The 22,332-nt window shown below is 39.5% G+C and overlaps 1 protein-coding gene across 1 annotated transcript in view; it reads left to right on the forward strand.

The window, feature by feature from the left end:
* The window catches only part of CSE1L (chromosome segregation 1 like), a 35,285-nt gene extending 17,724 nt beyond the window's left edge, over positions 1 to 17,561 (forward strand). The window contains exons 9-25 of the mRNA XM_010958627.3: positions 697 to 864; positions 987 to 1,116; positions 2,003 to 2,068; positions 2,420 to 2,622; positions 3,078 to 3,162; positions 4,170 to 4,231; positions 7,883 to 8,019; positions 9,020 to 9,123; positions 10,391 to 10,488; positions 11,720 to 11,870; positions 12,009 to 12,217; positions 12,621 to 12,718; positions 12,814 to 12,899; positions 13,325 to 13,406; positions 14,683 to 14,829; positions 15,800 to 16,031; positions 16,941 to 17,561. Of these exons, the coding sequence (XP_010956929.1) occupies positions 697 to 864; positions 987 to 1,116; positions 2,003 to 2,068; positions 2,420 to 2,622; positions 3,078 to 3,162; positions 4,170 to 4,231; positions 7,883 to 8,019; positions 9,020 to 9,123; positions 10,391 to 10,488; positions 11,720 to 11,870; positions 12,009 to 12,217; positions 12,621 to 12,718; positions 12,814 to 12,899; positions 13,325 to 13,406; positions 14,683 to 14,829; positions 15,800 to 16,031; positions 16,941 to 17,030 (2,148 nt within the window). The 3' untranslated portion in view covers positions 17,031 to 17,561. The remainder of the gene's footprint in view (positions 1 to 696; positions 865 to 986; positions 1,117 to 2,002; positions 2,069 to 2,419; positions 2,623 to 3,077; positions 3,163 to 4,169; positions 4,232 to 7,882; positions 8,020 to 9,019; positions 9,124 to 10,390; positions 10,489 to 11,719; positions 11,871 to 12,008; positions 12,218 to 12,620; positions 12,719 to 12,813; positions 12,900 to 13,324; positions 13,407 to 14,682; positions 14,830 to 15,799; positions 16,032 to 16,940) is intronic.
* The last annotated feature ends 4,771 nt before the right edge of the window (positions 17,562 to 22,332 follow it).

Below are 22,332 nucleotides of genomic sequence, written 5' to 3' on the forward strand. Positions count from 1 at the left end.
AGTTAGGATAATTATATCCATCATTGCTGTGGTTTGGAGTGGAGCTGGCAAACTATTCCTGTTAAAGATCCAGGTAGGAAATATATTTGGCCTTGTGGGCTGTACACGCAGTACTATAAATTACATCAATGAAAACAAGGAATGATGGTGGCTGGGCTTTAATAAAACTTTACTTCAGGAATTAGGCAGCTGGTTGACCCCTGCTTTAGATTGTTTAATATATACATATTTTTAGATTGTTTAATATTTTATAACCAAAATATTTTTTGTGACAGCATTACTTTATTGGGGGGAGGACACATTTTAAAATATTTGGAAGGAGAACCTTCAGGGAGATAGCAAGGCAATTAACCATGTTACAAAGGAAGGTGAGATGTGATCTTTATCATTCAGGTTTCTGGAGGATATATTATTTTAGTGTAATATGTATTTTATAATTCAACAACCAGAAGAAAAGCCTTTATTTAACTTGAAAACTTTTGAGAACTGCTTTCATTAATAAATAAGAAGTATTTCATCTTTTATTTATTTGAAAGACCAGGCGAATAAATTGGCAGTGGCATAAATGTAGTTTACAGCACTTAGCTTGGAATATAAATTTTTTTTAAAGAGTTCGTTCAGGAATTTCAGCTTCTCTCCCTATTTGTGGTAGCGTTGAAGTTGTATGTTTGAGTTTTCCATTTTCTCTTATGTGAGGATGAAGAGGAAGCAGGCTTATTGGAGCTCTTAAAATCCCAGATTTGTGATAATGCTGCACTCTATGCACAAAAATATGATGAAGAATTTCAGCGGTACCTGCCTCGTTTTGTCACAGCCATCTGGAATTTACTAGTTACAACAGGTCAAGAAGTTAAATATGACTTGGTAAGATGATGGTGGAGATAAATAATTAAGACATTCCCTCCCCCCCTCCCCCCCGCCCCTCCCGAAAAAATAAGCAATTCGGTTTACTTTTTAAAATATGCCTATTTTGTGTTTTATTGCAGTTGGTAAGTAATGCAATTCAGTTTCTGGCTTCGGTTTGTGAGAGACCTCACTATAAGAATCTGTTTGAGGACCAGAACACGCTGACAAGCATCTGTGAAAAGGTTATTGTGCCTAACATGGAATTTAGAGGTAATTGTCTCAAGGTGTAGATCTTTTTTAGGAGATTAATTAGAAGCTTGGTTTTTTTAAAGAGTATGTTAGTATATATTTAATAATTTAAAATTTAAAAAATTTAATAAGTCTTTTTCCTGTTGCTTTTTGTAACATATTCAGTCTAAGTTTTGTTTGGTTTAGTGTTTCACAGGGCAAAAGCTGTTTTTAAATAGTTGTCTTGAGACTAGCAGTGGTTGATAACTTTTAAAGACAGAGTTGAAGCCCATTTAGTTTTTGCTTAAGGTTAAGAGCCCTTAGAGTCTGTATTTGTATACAAAATGTCTTCCTTACAGTTGGGAAGAGTGGGTAGTAGATGGGAAGGAATTGTGTATCAGAGCAGTCATTAGGTCATTCAGTCTGGGACAGAATGAGGAATAAAGGATAGCATCACACAGGGTTTTATCTCCTTTTGTGTTTCGATAAAACTATTTAAAGGGGAGATCTTTATTCTGATACTGTGTGTCCTGCTTGTTTTGGTGTTAAAATGACTTGTACTAAATATGGTGATTACAGCTACTAGGTCATTTGTTTAATGTCCTTATCTGGCAAAATAAAAAGTTGGTATTGCTAGATTGGTCACCAGTACTTTTGAAAGTTGTTGGTGAAGTCCAGTTCTGAGGACGCTCGCGCTGGAGCAAGTGAGCCTGTATCAGCTGTGTGCGTGACCTGCTAGCCGGCCTTTCCGGGCAGCGCTTGCTGCGCTAAGTAATGGTTAAGAGAATGTGAAGCAGTTATTCGTTAGGAAAGAACGCTTGGCTGTAGAACTTGGTGATTCCGCATACTCTTCTGCGTGCTCAGCTGTAAAAGTAGAATGACTTGTCATGTCTTTGAAGAGGTGATCTGAAATGTCGTCTCTTTGTAGCTGCTGACGAAGAAGCCTTTGAAGATAATTCTGAGGAGTACATAAGAAGAGATTTGGAAGGATCTGGTATGTATTTTGGTTTTTAGCTGTCAGTCTCTCAGCAAGCCCGTTTTAAAGTTGCTCTTTTTCTAATGAATAGAGGGAGGTGGGGGAGTTTAACTTGTACATAGTAAAAGGTAGCTCTTACATGAGCTGTATCAAAAGTTGAATCATTTCTCTTCTCTTTTTTGTATACTTAGTGTTGATGATACTACTGTGACCTTTTAGGTTCACTCTCAGTGTATGTTTAGGGGGATGTTCTTTTCATTCTTTTTGTTGCTGATGGCTGTCAGATGGCAATTTGTTTTCTTATAAACTTGATGAGTTGGTTGGTGGTGGTTTCTTCCTCCCCTGATATATTTCTGCTTGATTTTATAGATATTGATACTAGACGCAGGGCTGCTTGTGATCTAGTACGAGGATTATGCAAGTTTTTTGAGGGACCCGTGACAGGAATCTTCTCTGGTTATGTTAATTCCATGCTGCAGGAATATGCAAAAAATCCATCTGTCAACTGGAAACACAAAGATGCAGCCATTTACCTAGTGACATCTTTGGCATCGAAAGCTCAAACACAGAAGGTGAATCTTTTCAGCATAGTTTTGTTTCTAAAACAGACTTACCAGTAACCGCAGAAGTCACAAAGAAGTAATAATATTTCTGATGATTCAGCCTACTCTGCTAGGTAATGTGTTAGCTCTGATCAGAATTCATAGCGTCTCCACAGATGACTTTATGTTGCTGTATTAAGCACTGAAGTTTCTTATGGACCAAAAAATTGGACAGATGCTGCACTTGTTCCCTTAGCTGAGACTCAATGTATAAAACATGCTAAACTTAAATTTAGTTTATCTTGAATTTAGAGAACTTTCTTTATTATATATTAAAATACTCTCATTTTATATGTAAGCAGTTTATATTTTGAAGTGTTCATCCCCATTTTTAACCTGATTTTCTAAATTTGCCTAAATTTCCAGTGTGGTAGCTGCATACAGATACTTCAGGTTATTTCACTGTTTTTGAATTTGTTTTTTAGCATGGAATTACACAAGCAAATGAACTTGTAAACCTGACTGAGTTCTTTGTGAATCACATTCTCCCTGATTTAAAATCAGCTAATGGTGAGTTTTGTAAAATGTCTTTAATACAGCTTAGACTGTATATCTGCAATTTTTATTTGTATCGTTACCTTAAACTACAAAATGAGTAACATCATGGCAAGAGTCATGATGCAGGCTCTGTGTCACCATGATGCTAAAAACACTGGCCCCTGTCCACGTTGTTACTTGTTTTATTGAATAAAATCTCAAATGGTTTCCCCAGGTCTTGCCAAGGTGAAATTCACTTTCTGTAAGGAAAATGTTGCTTATATAGAGGGAAAATAGGAACAAGTAAGACTAAATTGTAACCGAGCTTTGTTAGCCTAGTACATAACTATACATATAAAACCGTGTGTGTGGGGGGGGTGTGTGTGTGAGTACACATTAATGTATTAGAAATTATACTTTGGTTTTTGTTTTCCTTCTCATTTAAAATACGAACTCTTAAAAACAAGTAAATTTAAAGTACTTGAAACTAATAGATATTAAGGGTAATTTCATGTTTTATGAAAGTATGTCAATCAAGATTTTATATATATTCTTCTTTTTAAAACTGTGGAAAATTTAAATACACTAAAAGGTAGGGATAATATTGTAAAGAACATTCATGTTACTATCATTCAGCTTCAAGAATATTTAACAATTGGCCAGTATTCTATCCCTTTCACTAATTTATTTCCCACTACTAGAACAATCTCAACCAGAGACACATGCTTTTGATTCAGAATAGTTTTAATTCTGGAAAAAGATACCATCATTAGTTCATGGTCCAAATTATTTTTATTCAGTTATATAAGTAACATGTTGATTTGTAGTAAAACTTAAAAGTAAGGGGAAAAAAATAAAATTACTTACAGTCTTACCAGAATTAATAACTGTGTAGTAATCATTACATAATTAACTAAGCTTCAATTATTTGACATTTTGTTTACCCAAAATCATGTTTTAAAAATCTGATAATGTTGTCACCATATTGGGAGTAACAGTCTTAGCACTTAAATAACTGTGACTTTTTATTTTTTTAATAGTGAATGAATTTCCTGTTCTTAAAGCTGATGGTATCAAATACATTATGATTTTTAGGAATCAAGTAAGTAGCTTTTCATTATATGTTATATGCCACTTAATCGCTTAAGAGTTCTATTGTATACCAGCTTCTTTTCCCTTCTGTGCAATCTTATTTAATATCTACATCTAACAAAATTAACAATAACTCCTGAAGAACTTAGGGTTCCAGACCATGCTTAGTTTTCCTCAGTTTCTTAAAAATACTGTTTTACAGTGACCAAAAAAATTTCAGGTCCAAACAAGGTCTATACATTGCTTATGGTTGATTATATCTCATGTCTCTTAATTTACAACAGAGAGGTCCTTCTCTTTTCTTAACGCATATTATCTTTTGGAGAAAGCAGTAATTTATCTTGTGGAGTTTCTCATTCTACTTTTGGCTAATTGCATCCTCAGGCTCAGTGGTATAGTATGTCTTGTTCCTCTGTTCCCTGTATTTCTAAATTGGTTAATCTGAAGGGGTTGATTAGATTTTTTATTCCAGGTGGGGGAGGTGGGAAGCAAGAATTTGTCGTGGGTGTATTTTGTTTCATTAGGACACATACAGTGTCTGGTTGTTCACTTTCAGTGATTTTAAAAGTGATCATTGACATATTTTTTAATTTGAGATATAGGTAACCTAATATAAAATTCACCATTTTAAAATGTATACTTAGGCGGTTTTTAGTATGTTCATTCTTTTGTGCAACTCCCACTACTGTCTCGTAGATTAATTACCAATCTGAAGGAAAAACAGCATAAAATGTTTGTATGTTTTTCCCCTTTATCACTTCAGAGTAAGGAGTTTAGTGCCTTACAAGCTTCCGGGTCACTCCTGAGGGCCTTCTGATGCTCTGGTTGTTCCATCTTTGGCCAGTTGGGGCTGCATTATGTAGGTTCCTGTGTCCTCTTGACATAAACTTAGTAGCCTTTAACAACTTCCCTTCTTTCCTATGTGACAGAATATTTCAGGTTCATCTTGAACATTTCCTGCCCCAGGCCTGAATTAGCTACCCTTTAAAGGTTCATATATTTCCCAAATATTTTGAGCCCTGAATAATTTGTGGATCCTGAAGTATTTAAGTTAATTTCGAGCATAAATCTCCTTTATCAAACTTAATCTTCGTATCATTCCCCATTTTGATCGATTATACCCAGGCTCCCACCAACTGCAGCACCGTGGACCACAGAAAGGAAAACAGATCCACACCTGGGGCTGCTGTTCATGCAGGAGTACTCTGCTTCTTATATTGGAAATACAGGGGGCAGCTTTAAATCACCGACTCTGCCATTTAGTTACTGTCTGTAACAGCCTCCCCACAGTGAGGACAGATAAATTCTGTCAGTTCTACCCACTTCAGGACACAATACCATCTTGACAGTTTCCTGAAATGGAAAAAGAGTGTAGCTCCCATTTACTAATATTTTACTATTTGCCAAGTACAATGTTAATGCTTGTGATGGAATCCCACCTCATTTAACTTATATACATTCAGTTATTGGGCCTCAGCAAGGAGAATGAAAGAAATTCCACCCGCTTATGCTTGTCACTGAGCAGACACTTACTAGAGAGGGGAGACTCCAATCTGCTGTTCCCTCAGTGAGTCTCAGTTCCTTCAGCTCTCTCTTTTCTTAAAAGTTGATATATAATTGACATATTATGTTAGTTTCAGATGTACAGCATGATGATTCATATTTGTATATGTTGTGAAGAGATCACAGTAAATCTAGTTAACATCCATCACCATGCATATGTTTTTCTTATCATGAGAGAAGTTGAGATCTACTCTCAGCAGCTTTTAAATATGCTGTATGGTGTTAACTAGTTACCGTACATTGCATCCCCACAACTTATTTTATAACAAGAAGTTTGTACCTTTTGACCCCCATCATCCATTTCACTCACTCCCCACCTTTGGCAACCATCAATCTGTTCTCTGTATCTAGGGGTTCATTTTTTTTGTTTTTTTAAGTTTCACATGTAAGAGTATATGGTATTTATCTTTCTCTATTTCGCTTAGTATAATGCCCTCAAGGTCCATACATGTTGTTGCAAATGGCAAGATTTCTCTTTTTATAACTGAATAATAGTGTGTGTGTCTGTGTGTGTGTGTGTGTATACACACACCACATTTTCTTAATCCATTCATTGACTGATGGACACGTAAGTTGTTTCCAAGTCTTGGCCATTGTTAATGCTGCTGTAAACTGAGGATGTGGATATCTTTTTGAGTTAGTATTTTTGTCTCCTTTGGTTAAATACCCAGAAATGAAATAGCTGGATCATGCGGTAGTTCTGTTTTTTAATTTTTTGAGAGACCTCCATACTTCTTTCCACAGTGGCTGTTATCAGCGTACATTTCCACCTACAGAACACACCAGGGTTTCCTTTTCTCACATCTTTGCCAACACTTGTTATTTCTTGTCTTTTGATAACAGCCCTTCTAACAGGTGTGAGGCAATAGATATCTTGTGGTTTTGATTTACATTTCCCTGACGATTTGTGATGTTGAGCACCTTTTCATGTGCCTGTAGCCATCTCTGTGTCTTCTTTGGGAAAATGTCTGTTCAGCTCCTCTGCCCATTTTTTAATTGGATTATTTTCTGCTATCTAGTCATACAATCCTTCTGTAAGTCACTGTAATTTTAGTGACAGAAAACAAAACATGCACAGTCCATCCTACTTCCTCCAACACCACCACCAAATTACACTGTGGCCATCTTGCAAATTATTTTAAACACAAAAGCAAAAATAGAGAATAATACAGTGATACTCACATAACCAGCACAAACCTTAACTCCAGGCTGTGATGACTGAAACTGCACACACAGTGGTGGCACCCAGGGCGTTCTCAGCCTATTTCCATTCTAGTTCCTCTTTCTCCCCAGAGGTAATGAATGAATTCAGTGTGGTTTATACCCATATAAGTGACTGTTCATGGTTTTACACATATTTGTTTCTACAAAAATTCTATAGTATTATATAGGTTTAAAATTTTAATTGATACCATGCTATAGGTATTAGTTTACACATTTAGTTTTTTTTTGTGCTTAACACTGTTTTTAGTAGATGTGTTATAGTTCATTTTTAATAGCTGTGTAGTATTCCATTATAAGAATATGCTACAGTTTATTTCCTATGGATGATCCTTTAATTTCTTGATTTTATAACTTTTATGTGTCTTTGGCAGGGATCTACCAAGGTTACATGCAACCTTGTGAAGCTGTTCTGTTTTAAAGACTAGTGGATGTTCTAAAGTTGTAGAGGTTTTTACTAAAGATTACTATGTTTATGTTTGTGCCCCCCCCCCCCCTTTTTTAAGAAGGCGAAAATGAGGCACAAAGAGCTTGAATGATTTTTCTAAGAAATACCTGCCAGGGAAAAGTATAGTTCTTAAGATTAATAAAATCAGTCTGCTTCTCCATGATATTAAATGTTTTAGGGCATGTTCACTTATCTACAAGATTTTACCCCAATCATAGCTTTATGCTTAGAGAAGGAGAATTGGAAAATTGGATGTGAACTGAACCACCATGTTGAGGTAGAAGTTTTGATTTCTCACCTGTATCATCTCCATTGTAATAGCTGGAAACACACACTTTTTAGAATCAGCAAATCCTTCTCTTCCAGTTGGCTGATACTTACGTGATAGCATCAGTGAGTTAGAGCATGTATATCACTATTTTTTTCCAGGTACCAAAAGAGCACCTTTTACTTTCTATTCCTCTCTTGATTAATCATCTTCAAGCTGAAAGTATTGTTGTTCATACTTACGCAGCACATGCTCTGGAGAGACTGTTCACTATGAGAGGCCCTAACAACGCCACCCTGTAAGTATTTGATTCTGTGTATTTTTTCATCTCAGGGTGGAGACCATTCTGTACTGTTAGAGATACCTGGATATGTTCATAATTTCATTAGTAGTTAGAAAAATAAATATGTACATTTTATTCATTTATACTGTGTCTCATTCCAAAAGGATTTGAGACCACATGCCAAAATAGATACATTATGACAGTAACGTCATATAGAGGAAATTGGAGCAAAGGAGAATAATGGGGGTGTGAGGTTTAAAACAGTTATCCAGAGGCATCTCAGAAGTGGGCCTTCCTTAAGCGAATACTTGTAGAGTGTTCTTAGCAACATCCTGCTGCAGAGTTACTTTCCCCTGGCTGTGTATGTAACCTTACTCAGTGCTGAGATTGACACAGCTGAGTGAGAGTAATTCTCCAGGGTCCACGGTAGTAGCTCCTCTGGCCCGATCCAAGGATGAGATGCAGTGGGGGATAGTCTGCCTGTCTTTCAGGCCATTCTTCAGCAGTGTTACTTCTTGAAACTGAGCTTTGGGTAAGAGAAAGAAAACATTCTAGGTTCTTTTCTTCATCAAGAACTTGAAGTACAGATATGCTCAGTGGCCAGTTAAGGGTTGAAAGGATATCCTTTGAGATGAGTCAAGAGAGTACTTGTCTTCAGGCCTGGAATTTATACAGAAAACAGTTCTGAACCTGCTCCATCTTGAGGAAGACTAGGTGACTGAAAATCTGAGTTCTGTTCTCGATGGTGACAGATGCGAACCAATAAAGACCTGAACAGCTTTAGATGATGTTGGGTTTGCCTGTTAGGGGCTTGTTTAATTGTGTTTGTTCCCATGTGCCTTCTTAGGAGCTTAATATGAACACATGTCAAAGAATTCTGAGCTGTGTGCTGATTGTCAGTGGTGGGAAACAGCTCGCTTTTGTAACAAGTGTGATTTTTAATAGTTGCCAAAGGTATTCCTAAGTGACAAGCTCAAGAGTTGGCAGTGACTGAAAGCTGTTTTTTCATCTATAGCTTTACAGCTGCAGAAATCGCACCGTTTGTTGAGATTCTGCTAACAAACCTTTTCAAAGCTCTCACACTTCCTGGCTCTTCAGAAAATGAATATATTATGAAAGGTAGGCCGTTTCCCTGATGTACAGACCCTGAGTATCTAATCTCGGATTACAGGGCTCTAGTCTATGAACCAGATACTGTTTGTCAAGAATTAGGTAGGTTTAGATATTTTTAAGTGAAAAATACTGTTTTGTTTATTGTTAACAGTGTTTTCAGGGGAAAAAATGTTATGTTAACTCAATATAGAACTCTTATTAAAGAAAAGGTAGCAGATTCCTTTTTACTTTTTCTAGGTTGAATTTCTTGAGGGCATAGATGAGCTCAGATAACATTTATTGACAGCGTGCTCTGCTAGGTCTTGGTGTGAAACCTGGGTATATCTGGTAGACCCCACACAGATCTTGCCTTCATAGACATACTGCCAAGGACATAGGCAGCTGTGACCACCTGCCAGATGTTACAATAGGAGAGTGTCTTGGTAAAAGTTCTCAGACAATCTTACTCTTATTCACGGTTATATTCCAAGATTCTAACACAGTGTCTGACTCGTAGGAAATGCTTTTCAGAGAAACTGTCCTTGATGCCTCTGGCTTCAGTAAGGATCCCTGGGGTGTGGGTGTATGTGTGTGTGTATCTAGGTGAATATTTGTGTGTGTGTTTTTACTGCTGTTAATCTGGTCTTCATTGCTGTGTTTCTAGGGTATGCAAGAGCACCCAGTATGTAAAACCTCAATAAATACTGTTGTATGAGTGGATGATAAGATTCTGTGCCAGCCCAGGGGAGGGGTACTGATCCATCCTATAACCCTTCGCTTTCTCTAAGAAGTTATGTCTAAGCTGAGATGAAGGATAGGTAGCTGCTAGCTAGTTGGAGGGTGAGTCTGGCATCACTGCAAAGTTTAGGAGGCGAGAGAGGATAACTTTCTATCCCATATGCCTGGCATATAGTAGGCTCTCTACTTAGTAAACAGCTGTTCTGTTTGTACAAAAACAATTACACATTTTTAGCTTAATAATATATTTATGCCCCATGCCAAATGTTTTTAGACATCTATTAATGAGCAGTTAATTTTGCGGTCACGTCAATATTTTTATTGTCCCTTAAGCCTTCTGGAAATAATTTTTCCCAGCAAAATTTTCTTGCCAATCCTTGGCCTAATTTTAAAAAGAAGGGAAATTTAGATAATTTTTAAATGGAGAGAACTACGTAGGGGTTGTTCAAGGGTCTTAAAATTTTAGTTGATGAATCAGTTGACTTTTTTCCCCCCAATCACTGTTTTGTTCTGAAGTTTAACTAAACTTTGTTTTTGCTCTTTTTATGTTTTCCAGCTATCATGAGAAGTTTCTCCCTCCTCCAAGAAGCCATAATCCCCTACATCCCTACGCTCATCACTCAGCTTACACAGAAGCTGCTAGCTGTTAGTAAGGTAACAGAACCAGTTTTGAAAGTGTAGTTGCTTTTTAACCTGAATGCTCCAAACTTTGAGCCTCAGAACTCCCTGGCAATATGTTGGACAAGGAAAGATCTATGAATTCTTCCTGACCAACAGTGTATCATTCTGAAAGTGTGGGGATGACGCTAGCTTGGAGACGTGGCGTCACTCATCTTTAAGTGTAGGCTCAGAAACTTTGACTTTTTTGTTCTTATTTTAAAAAGTAACATGTTCTTTGAAGGAAATTGAGAAAGCACAAATGATTTGAAATGCTCTTCGATGGAAGAAGTAGGTTTTGCACCAAATGGACAAGAGGCTATTGAGAGACGTCTGTGAAAACTGGCGGCTGAAGTCCCTTGTGCCTGGTCTTCCTTATTCCCCCAAATAAAGTTCACTCCTTTGACTAGAAATTTTACAGATATTTTGATCCATATTTAAATATTAATACCAAGTTTTAGAAAATAAAAAATCAGTTTAAGGCCAACCGAATTCCTTTGTAGATTCTTATTTTTGATTACTCTATGTAAAAAAGAGATGAATTCATTAGGAAGGATCAAAGGGACTTTGAGAACAGTGATCATTTTTCCACTGAGTTCTAGGTAAGGGTCTTGGGCCTACTTGGGTTTTGGGGAATTGAGAAAAAAGAGAAGCAGGGTCCCTTCGCTTTCACCTGCCCCCACATATACACACAATCTGAGTTCATCACTTTACGTGGTAGCCTTCCAAGGATTTTGTTTGAAAAAGAAAATTGAAAACAGCTGATACGAAGGATCGTCACTGTGTAGCTAGAGACATACTGAGGCCACGAGGTCCTACACGAGGCTAGTGGCAGAGTCAGCCTGTGTCCCTGCTTGTTTCTTCCCCACTGTCCGCGTCAGCCCAGGAGAGCACGCGGGTTTGAGAAGGTCCCTTACAAGCGCTGGGAACCGAGGCTTGTGTAGTCACCTCCTGGTGACCCTGAAGTATTTTTTCATAAGTAGGCTTTTGCCTATTTAAAAAAATCCAAACAAACAGGCATTAACGAGTATTTTCTGAATTTTAAAGTCAATACAAAATTTTAACATGAATGTAGGCTTTTTAAGTATAATTGGTATTTTTTCTTAATACTGATTTTTAAAAAGATAGAGTCTCTTTTAATGTTTTTATTAAGGTTAGATGTGTTTTAGATTCCTTCTAGTAGTCACTTGGATTATTAGGGTGATAAACTTTTTTTTTTAAATTTCAGAACCCAAGCAAACCTCACTTTAACCACTATATGTTTGAAGCAATATGTTTATCCATAAGAATTACTTGCAAATCTAACCCTGCTGCTGTTGTGAATTTTGAGGAGGCTTTGTTTCTGGTGTTCACAGAAATTTTACAAAATGATGTACAAGGTAAACAAGTTATTTTCCTTCTCGTTGAATAAAATTATTAAAGTGATGATAAAATGCAGTCCGCCTAAGAGATACGTGCCTTTTGTGTCAGAGCCATTAATTCTGAAGCTGACAGCTGGCTTTAACTTTTATCTACAGAATTTATTCCATATGTCTTTCAAGTGATGTCTTTGCTTCTGGAAACACACAAAAATGATATCCCGTCTTCCTATATGGCCTTATTTCCTCATCTCCTTCAGCCAGTACTTTGGGAAAGAACAGGAAATATTCCTGCCCTAGTGAGGCTTCTCCAGGCGTTCTTAGAGCGCGGTTCAAATACAATAGCAAGTGCTGCTGCCGACAAAATTGTGAGTCATGTTTACTGTCATGTAACTGTGATTTTCTAAAGTAGGAATGGCGGACGTTTTTTAATTTTAAAAAAGTTAAAATTTCTTTAAAATTAATAAAAAGGGAATTAATCAGTAGAAATATTAATATATATTTTATTAGAACTAGTTATCCTTTAGTTAGTTATCTCTATGGTGGGAAATTTTAAAAAAAAAACCAAATAGGTTAATTTCAAGAATTTAACTTTAAGGCCTTATCGTGGTGGGACTTTGTTTTCCTCTACACTTCAGAAGTGAGAAATAAAGAGAAAATGCTATTTAGATTATTACAGCATGCACCTTTTCCTAATATATATTACCTGCTAAACTTTTGCAACAATTAATCCTTGCCTCATTAATTATTATTTAATTTAATTTGTTGTAGCCTGGGTTATTAGGTGTCTTCCAGAAGCTGATTGCATCCAAAGCCAATGACCACCAAGGCTTTTATCTTCTAAATAGTATAATAGAGCATATGCCTCCGTGAGTATGAATATAAGCTCATTATACATGTAGTTGAGGGTTCTGTGAGGTACTCAGAAAAATAATTATACTATTGGTTTTATTCAATTCTTTAGTGAGTCAGTTGACCAGTACAGGAAGCAAATCTTCATCCTACTATTCCAAAGACTTCAGAATTCCAAAACAACAAAGTTTATCAAGAGTAAGTAAAATATTTTTAGTGTTCCTACAGAAATAAGAAAAGTGGCTAAAACCCTTAGACTTCATGCTTACATACAAATTTTTCTATCAGTTATAAGTTTTATATATGAAATATTTTAAGATGCTTGTATTCTCCCAACACTGAATGTTTCAATATATTGTGTTCCAAAGGTTAGTAAGTTTAAATATCAACATTTTTTATAGATTATAAAGAAATATAAATCAGAGATTGTATATAAAGACTTATGACTGAACTATAAAGGCAGAAATTCTCTATGTTAAGTTGTATTAAAAGGCCAGTATTGATGCCAGAGTTAATCATTGAGTTTTGATGTTTATGAATGTCTCATTTGGCAGGCTTTCACTAAATTTCTTGTTAAGTGCAGTGAGTCCTCTGTGTTGATACTCCCCATCTCTTTTCAACAGGTTTCTTAGTCTTTATTAATTTGTACTGCATAAAGTATGGGGCGTTAGCACTGCAGGAAATATTTGATGGTATACAACCAAAGTAAGTATGTTTTTATTTTTCTATTTTGAAAAGCAAAAAAAAAAAAAAAAAAAGAATTTTTAGCACAAATTAGTATCTCTATTTTATAGATGATTTTATAGTTCTTGAATCAGTAATAGTATCTTCATGGTTTTCAAAATGTTCTTGGGGAGTTGGGTTGTAAAGAAGAAAATACTGCAGACATTTTCCTAGTTGCCAGAAGTACCCCGTACCCCAACCCCTGCCCCTGGCATTTCTCTGCAGCCCGTGTTCATGTTACGTTACATGGCTGGCATTGTCTCTGGGAGCCTGCCTCTGAGAAGGCCAACAGTGTAATTTTTCAGATGAGAAAAGTTTAGAGCAGTAAAACTTTTTATTTTTGACTTAATTTCGTATATATGCCTAAGAATGTAGCTCGGCAGCGTTTCTGGTTTAGTAGGAAAAAGAATGACGTGAAGAATGATAGAGAAAAACTCCTTGGAGAAGAACCTCAGTTTAGGTCTCTGTATGTTTGGATCCAAAAAATTCCAGACTGACTGAAATGTAAAAATTGTATTAACCTGAAAGGTACCAGAAAATATGGTTTCCAGCTTTAGAAGATCATGATGAAACCAGCAGTTTTATGCAGTGCTAGTGGGTGCCTGAATTGGCATGGTCTTTCTCAAGGGCAGGAAATACACACTTGTAATCTAGAGCATCCAATGTCCATGCTCTTTGATAGCTGCTGTTTCCACTTCAAAGAGTTTAATAAATTCTTAATAAAATAATGGAAGTATAAACTGAGAATTTTACATCATTTAGAGTTATGAAAAACTACTTCTGTGATGTTTGCAACAACAGTCATTGGTCAAATCATTTTTTTAAATTCAGCCATTAACATTTACATACTTAAAGGTATGTAAGCATAGAAAGTTGGGAAGTTTATAATCCAAAAATGTTAAAACTGGTAATTGCTGGGTTGAGGGGTGATGGTGATTCTTTTTTCTTGTTGCTTATCTCTTCTGATTTCTAATTTTTCAAAGATTTATTGAATAATCTAAAAAAATATATAAGACCAAAAAAAGGCTATAAAGATTTTACTTAAGTATGGGCTTAAGATAGTGTTCACAGAAGATGACGGCAGTTGGTCACAGAGTAGAGCTTGATGTTTTAATTTTGTCATTTCTTTGTCTCTTCCATTCAGCTGACCAAAATCAGCAGCATTGTTACTTTGTATTTTATTATATGCATAAGGAGGCACTGAGTGTTTAGTTATAGTGGTAATCTAATACTGAGTGGATTTATTTTGCTTTAATAGAATGTTTGGAATGGTTTTGGAAAAAATCATTATTCCTGAAATTCAGAAAGTATCTGGAAATGTAGAGAAAAAGATTTGTGCGGTTGGCATAACCAAATTACTAACAGAATGTCCCCCAATGATGGACACAGAGTATACCAAGCTGTGGTGAGTATTCCATTCTAAAGTTGGGGTAATTACAGTTTCCTTCCCCGAAGACTATAAAATTAACCAGACTTACTCTGTTGGGGGTCAAGAGAATTGGGTTCTGATCTTAGCCTCCCCCCTAGCAACCATCAGATCCAAGACATGACTTGTGGATCCTTCTGAGGCTAGAAAGATCTTGTTTTCTGATTAACTTTCCTGTGGGGGAATTTATGGACCCCTGTGAGATCCTGGGTTAAGTCCCTGGTCTACATGACGGTTGCCTCCTGTCTGAACTAGCTTGTCTCTTTTTTATATATATATATATGTGTGTGTGTGTGTGTATGTATGTATGTATTTTATTTATTTATTACTGTTTTTCGTTTGTTTGGCAGGGGGGAGGTAATTAGGTTTATTTGTTTTTAGAGGAGGTACTGGGGATTGAACCCAGGACCTCATGCGTGCTGAGCATGCACTCTACCACTTCAGCTGACCCCTTCCCACCTGCCTTAAGTCTTTAAGAGGAGACACTGAATACACCAAGAGATCTCACGTGCTTGTGCTCGGTGTCTGGCTGACTTGGCTTTTCTTCCCCTCTCGCCGCTCCTTTCCTTCTTAGTTTCACTCAGGCAGCCTCTTCCATCAAGCGATCTGACAACTTGAGGCTTATTTCTTCTAAAAGCATTAAATCACCTTGGTTTGGTTTGAGGCACATGGCCTTCTAATTAAGTAGCCAGGCCTGGGTCACACAGCCAGCTTTGAGAGCTCTGGGGATGGAGCTGTTTCCAAAAGAGAAATTGGGGTACTGTGGGCCAGAATTGAAGAGTGGTTTCTGGATGGGCACAAGCATTGATGTGCTGCTTAATTTCAGAAGTCCCTCTCTACTCTTGAGACTCTGAGTCTATAATTTTGTGTCCCTGAGGAATTGCTTCTTGTTTATTTATTGTGTAATCTTCAGAGTAGTTACTTAAATTTTTGTCATCTTCCAATCCAGGACCCCTTTATTGCAGTCTCTGATTGGCCTTTTTGAGTTACCTGAAGATGACACCATTCCTGATGAAGAACATTTTATTGACATAGAAGATACACCAGGATACCAGACTGCCTTCTCACAGCTGGCGTTTGCTGGGAAAAAAGAACATGATCCTGTAGGTCAGATGGTCAACAACCCCAAAATCCACCTGGCACAGTCACTTCACAAATTGTCTACTGCCTGTCCAGGAAGGGTAAGTGTCTTTGCTGTCAGAGAACTCTTGATCAATGGTGACCTTTATGGGAAGGCAAGAGGGTCATTCTGGTGCCTGTTTTCATTGTTCAGCAGAATCAGACAGTATCTGTAGGATTTTACAGTCAAGGCTTTTTTTTTTTTTTTTTTTTTTAATTAAAATGACAGTCTTTTTTTTTCTTATATGATGTGCAGGTGATTTTAGGAATAAAGACAAAGCAGAGGATAAATGCTTTAAACAGAAACATATTTAATTCCCAGATTGAAATAATCCTATTATTAAAATGTAGGTATTGATTTTTTTTAACTGCAAAATACTCAGGAATAATGGATCATAGAGTAAATCTAATAATGGCTTTATAGTTGTATTAGCTTATAAATTTTATCAGATAATCTATATTTTTCATTGTTTTATGATGGAAAACTTGAAACAGACTTAGAAACTATAATAGACACTCATGTGCCGGCTTTTATTTTTTTATTGAAGTATATTCAGTTTACAGTGTTGTCAGTTTCTGGTGCACAGCGCAGTGTTTCAGTCATACATAAACTCCTTTCCATATTCTCCGACTTTTGATAATTAGATCATTTCAGAGGAAGCCTTAGACATCGTGTCTTTTCACCCATACATACTTCGTTAGGCATTAGCAACCAATAGGACCTTTTTTTTTTTTAAGCAACCACAATACCACTATCACACTAAACAATAAAATAATATTTCCTTATGAATCCACTTTTTAGACCTACCCATTTTTGAAGGTATAGAAGCAGTTGAGTTACTCTGGGCATCATGTGAATAGTTACTGGTGATGGACTGCCCTTCCCAGAGCTGCGGCAGCTCCCCCGGAGGAGGGGGGGGTGTTGGTGTGTCAGGATCTGTCATCCTGTGTGTGTTTCCCGTCTCTGGTAGGTTCCATCAATGGTGAGCACCAGCCTCAATGCAGAAGCGCTCCAGTATCTCCAAGGATACCTTCAGGCGGCTAGTGTGACACTGCTTTGAACTGTTTTTTGAATTGGCTCCTTAGTCCAGGATGGTTTCTGAGGACATCATGTAGACTTCTGAGCACAGCTGCGTGAAAAAAGAAAGCAAGTTTTCGTTTTGAACTTGTCACAAATTCCGTCTTGTAAAGAATATTAAATGTTGCTTTAAGCTGAACCTTGACAAATTAGGTGGTTTGTGTGATCATAAATATAAGTGGGTGACTTTTTCAGTTTGCAGCTATAAAGACAAGTATTACTAGTTCAGTGTACGACATTGATTTGAGCATTTGCACTGTTTGGATAATTTTAAAATTTTGACAGACACTGACTGTGGAGACATTTTGTCTTACTAAATCCTTTGAGGTTGTTGCCATTCGTATTTCTCTTGTCCTTTGTATTTTTGTCTGTTTCCTTAAGCTTTTATTGGAAATGTGAGTAAGCAAAGAAATCACTTGTGTAACTTGCCAGGAAATGCACATATCATAGTTTTAAACCTGTTATCAGCAATAAAAAAAAAAAGCCCTTAAATATGTACCTAAGAACATCTTAAGGACAGGTTTTTGGTGCTGGTATTTTTATAATGAAGTTTCTTTAAATCTTTCCTCTCCTGGACTCCATAAAATAATGATTTCTAAATAATTCAAATTCAGATGACTTAGTCTTTTTTACAAAGGAAAGGGGAACAGTTACTACAAGTTTGGGGCCCAGCTGTTGGGACCTTCTAGGTAGACCAGTTCCAGGCAGCAGCGTGAACTCTGGGTAGGTGGTGTCCTCTGTGGATTGGACAGAAATGCTCTGCTGGGCTTCCCGAGGCTGTTGGGGCTGCTGTAGACGGTGTGGATGCTTGTTCTTTTTTCTCTGCAGACGGGAGGTCAGTTGGAACTTTTCACATGGTGGCATCTTAGAACTCTAGGTCTAGGAGCAGCCTGCAGGTTTGGATCCATCCCGGTAAAGGCTGCCAGCCTGGCCCCTCCCTGGACCAGATTGGACCAGGTCCAGGGGTCCTGTGGCCTTTGTCCTTGGGGAATAAAGACTCAGACTGTCGGCATTTGGAGAGGCAATATTTACATATGCTGGAATTGTTCATTGTTTAGTGCAGTTAAGCTGGAATCCCTTCTGTGCAGACTACATGGGTTTTTTCCTCCCACACGTCAGGCACCTAGCCTGAATGCTTTATCTTCGTCACATGCTGGTTGTGGTGTTAGAGAGATTTCCAGCTTAACCTAGTGTGCCTGCACCAATCCAGTTTTTTTCAGTTTTTTATTTTTGTTTTGACATAGTAATGGAAGCATTAAACCTTACATTACTACAAGGCTTATTAAGTGGTCACTCGTTGGCAGATGGATACTGAGAGAGCATTGGCATCCATTTTTAAACTACAGACAGTTTATACAGGTGAAAAGTCTCAAGTGGCAAACAGAATTGGTGGTGATGGTTTATGTCTGTCTGTCACTAAGTCCTTTGTTTTGAGGACTGACGCTGAGATAGGCTCCTAGACTATCTGGCTCCGTGCTTGCTAAAGCTGTTGGTTAACAGTTAAGTGAATGCAGGCAGTTACTGTTCTGGAGGACCCCCGTTTCAGCACCTTAAACTCAGAATACTGATCAAGGTCTGGATTTTTTCCTTTCTCAGTTAAAACAATTGAATGGGAGACGGTTTGTGTTTGTAAATGTACCTATTAAAATAGCTTCTGAAAAGGAAGGCTGGCACTGGTACTCTCTTCATTAACCCTAGCACGATTCATGGGTATTCTGTTAATGATTTTTTTTAACGGTGTAAACTGCAGTTTACTATTCTATCATCTAAGACAATTTTTCTATCCAGCTTATGAAGACTGTCAGAGGTGGTAGGCTGAAGTCGCTGTGGTGTGCTTTTGACGAGTCTTGGTGACTGCACCTCAGTGTGGTGCCAGTTCTTTTTGTGTGTAGAGCAGGGTTCATATTTTGGGACCAGGCCAACCTGGGTTTGAATTACAGCTCTGCCACTGACTGAGACCTTGGACAGATGGCTTGACCTCTGTGCTTTTATTTCCTCTTCTGAAAAACGAGGAGACTACCGCTTACCTTCAGGATGGTTATAAAAAAATGAAACAACATGAAGCACCCAAGAGAACCTGTAGACTACTAATTAATAAAAAGCTGCTATTAGTTCAGCTGTTTAAGTTGGGGGGAGACTTGGCTGGGAGGAAGTGTGTGTGTTACCGAGCAGGGTGGAACACCGCCTTGTGTTACCAGCCTGTGTAGCAGCCCTCGTAGGTGGCAAGGCTTTGTGGAGGAGTCCTGGCCTAGGCAGGGGCCTCACTCTTGAGCCATTTTTCAACATGGGGCAAATGTCATTGCAAAGTTCCTCATGAGAGCCTCCTGGGGAGGCCACTGATTCTCCCTGTTGTTGGAGCGTATCTTCTAACAATCTGATTTTTAAAGTAGCACTTCTAATTATAAATGTGTTTTCTTTGTGGAAAATACAGGAAATATTTAAAAATTAAAAATCATCCATATTCCTACCTCCATTTCAGAAAAGCTGTGTTGGCTCTGCATCCCAGTTCTTGCTTGTTCCTTGATTGAGAAACTTGGTGGCCTAGAGGTGTGATGAGGCAAGACTCACTCTTGGGTCCACCCTAGGGTATTCTTGGTAGGAGCTTCAGGGACCTGTTGAAAATAATCCAGTTTCCTGTGGACTCTCTCTGTAGCTAAGAACTCGGTAACAGAGGAGGAACCCACTGCCCTCCCCTCACCCACCTGCCTCTGGGCTTGCTGCAGGATAGGTGGTAAAAACTTTTAAAAAGCTCAGGTGTGGCTGGAGAAGGCAGCCACCAACTATAAGTCAGCTTTCTCCCTTATAAAGTGGACGATGTGAGAGAAGAACTTGGCAACGCGGAGGAGCGAGCCACCACAGAGACGGGAAAGTTTCTCAGACCTGTTGCAAAAGGGAGAATGATGGAAAGTGGGAAGCAAATTAGAGGTGTGGTTCCCTTGCACAGCGAGAATGGCCCATCTCTCCGCCAGCAGCTGAGTCTACCCTTCTGCATCTAGAGAGGCAAATGCGGCTCCCAGGATACTGGGTTTCTGCAGCAGACATCAGCTTGAGAAGACAGATCCTAAACTGTCTCTAGGTGGGTCCACAGGGCAGTGAGGTAAGACTGTAGCACGCACAGGTCCTGCTGCTCTCAGATAGAGCACGGTTTACGTCCTAGGAAGGCCGGCCAGTCCCACAGCTGAGAGCCAGGGTCGAGCTGGAGCCAGCCCGTGCGGAGAGCTGCCTCGGTCACGACTAGATCTCAGGCTGGACGAGGGCCCTACGATGGTGCCTGCTGAGAGAGCTCCCGAAGAGCAGCAGGGTGGGGGCAACAGACTAAGCCAGCTGCCCAGGGTGGGCATTCCAGACGCCTGTCCTAGCGGCCTGCTGAGGAAACTGCCTTCAGTCCCAGGGACAGACCAGCTTTCAGTCTCGGGGGCCTGAAACAGCGAGGCCAAAGCTGCCTGCCATGCAGCCAGAGGCAGCATTTCTCAACATGATTCAAAGGATCTGGGTTTCTATCCAAAGGAGCATCTACCTTTTATAGTGTTTTGTATTAGTTTTTAAAAGCACTAGCAATTTCATGGGCGTTACACCCCTAGCACCTTGTTTGTTAGAAATGCACTTTCCTGGCCCCGCACCTGCTGCCTCGGGGCCCCCGGGAACAGGACCCGCAGCCTTTCAGCAGCCAGCCCTCCACGGGGCCTGATGGTCACGCTCAAGCTGGCTCAAGCTGGCGAACAAGGACTCAGGATGAAGTGAAAGTGAAGCCAAAAGACGTGTGGGTGTGGCGAAAGCTGTGAACACTGCTAGGGTCTAAAGTTTCATGGCCTCAAAAAATGAGAAAGGGTCATACTTTAAAAATAATACAATTAACAGCTTTGGTTTTGCACAAAGGGTGGCAGATGTTAGATGGGTGAAGCAGGCAGGGCCCGCAGGGGCTTCAGGCCTCAGTGGGCCTCTCCGGAACGCGCTCCCTCCCGTACAGCTGAGACGGATGCAGGTTCTTGCTCTCGTGGAGCCTCCATGCTTTTTCTTGGGACAGACTTGGAAGTGACTATGGTCTGCCTCCCAGTGCGGAGAGCCCTGAGAGCTGGACAGAAGGACAGAATGAGAAAGAGTGCCCGGGGTAGAGGAAGGCTCCGAACATCTCCAGCAGGGAATCAGGCAAACTCCTCTCCACCAGCCACCCTGACTGGTGGGACTCTAAAGGCAAACTGGGAGCAACCGGCTTCTAAGTGTGTCTCTGGCCTGAGAACAGGAGCTGTTTACTAGGTTATTTACTGAGCACTGACTGCACTGCACACTCTGAGGAACTACTTACATGTTAATATTCACCCACCTACTTACATCTTGGCCCTTCGTGAGGTTGTCTACTTACAGGTGCTCTTCCCAGCACAGAAGCTGTGTCCACATGGGATCCACCGCCTCCCAGGCTGCTCCTCTGGCCTGGCCAAGGGGAGCACTGACAAAGGTTGTCAAACCACCTCAGAAAGAGCTGGGCCAAGTCTGGGGCCACTCAGGCTTTGGGGAGCTCAAAGGATAGACCAGTTGCCAACCAATGCTCTAGGCCCTACCTTCCCAAACTGCCGTACAACATGGTCAAAGATCAGTGTGTTCCCTGGGCTAGGGAAGGTCTGAGTATTTCCAGTTTTCTTAGCTGGATTCAGGATTCAACCTGGCTTGCAATGTTCTTGTCCATGAATCCAAGGAGCCAGACAGGAAAAGAAATTACTAGGGTCCAGAGGAAAGTGCTCAGGCATGCGTTCTCATCCACCAGCACGTTTCTAACAATCTGCCAGGTAAGCATGTGCTCAGCATACACGACAGAGACACCAGGCAGACAGGCCCCCGGCGGGTGTTTGCACAGAAAAACAGAGGCCCAAGGGAATCACAGCCTCTCAGGCCATTTCCTGGGGAAGACTTTTGGCAGCTGGAGCCAAAACAATTAAAAAAGCAGATCAAGTCTACAGGATTCTGACAGATCTCATTCCAAAGTGGCACCAACTGCCCACTAATGCTCCGGGGTTGGCAACGTCAAAGGTCAGAGAGGCACTCCCACTGCTGCTTCTGCAGCCTGTGGCAGTCAGGACACCCACCAGGAGCACAAGCCTGCATCCAACAGACAAAGGCAGAAGAAGGGACAGGAGCAGGCAGGCCCTGGTGGAGGGGCGTGGGGGGCATGCACACTGGGCCCTGCCGGGGCCCCGCCAAGCTCCTGGCTGTTCAGAGCACACCTCACCGCTCAGCACCACTGTGTGTGCGCTGCAGACGCAAACGTGAAAGGTGCGTGGGAAAGGGGGTGG

This window comes from Camelus bactrianus, chromosome 19 (assembly GCF_048773025.1).
Source record: "Camelus bactrianus isolate YW-2024 breed Bactrian camel chromosome 19, ASM4877302v1, whole genome shotgun sequence".
In the NCBI taxonomy this organism is placed as follows: Eukaryota; Metazoa; Chordata; class Mammalia; order Artiodactyla; family Camelidae; genus Camelus; species Camelus bactrianus.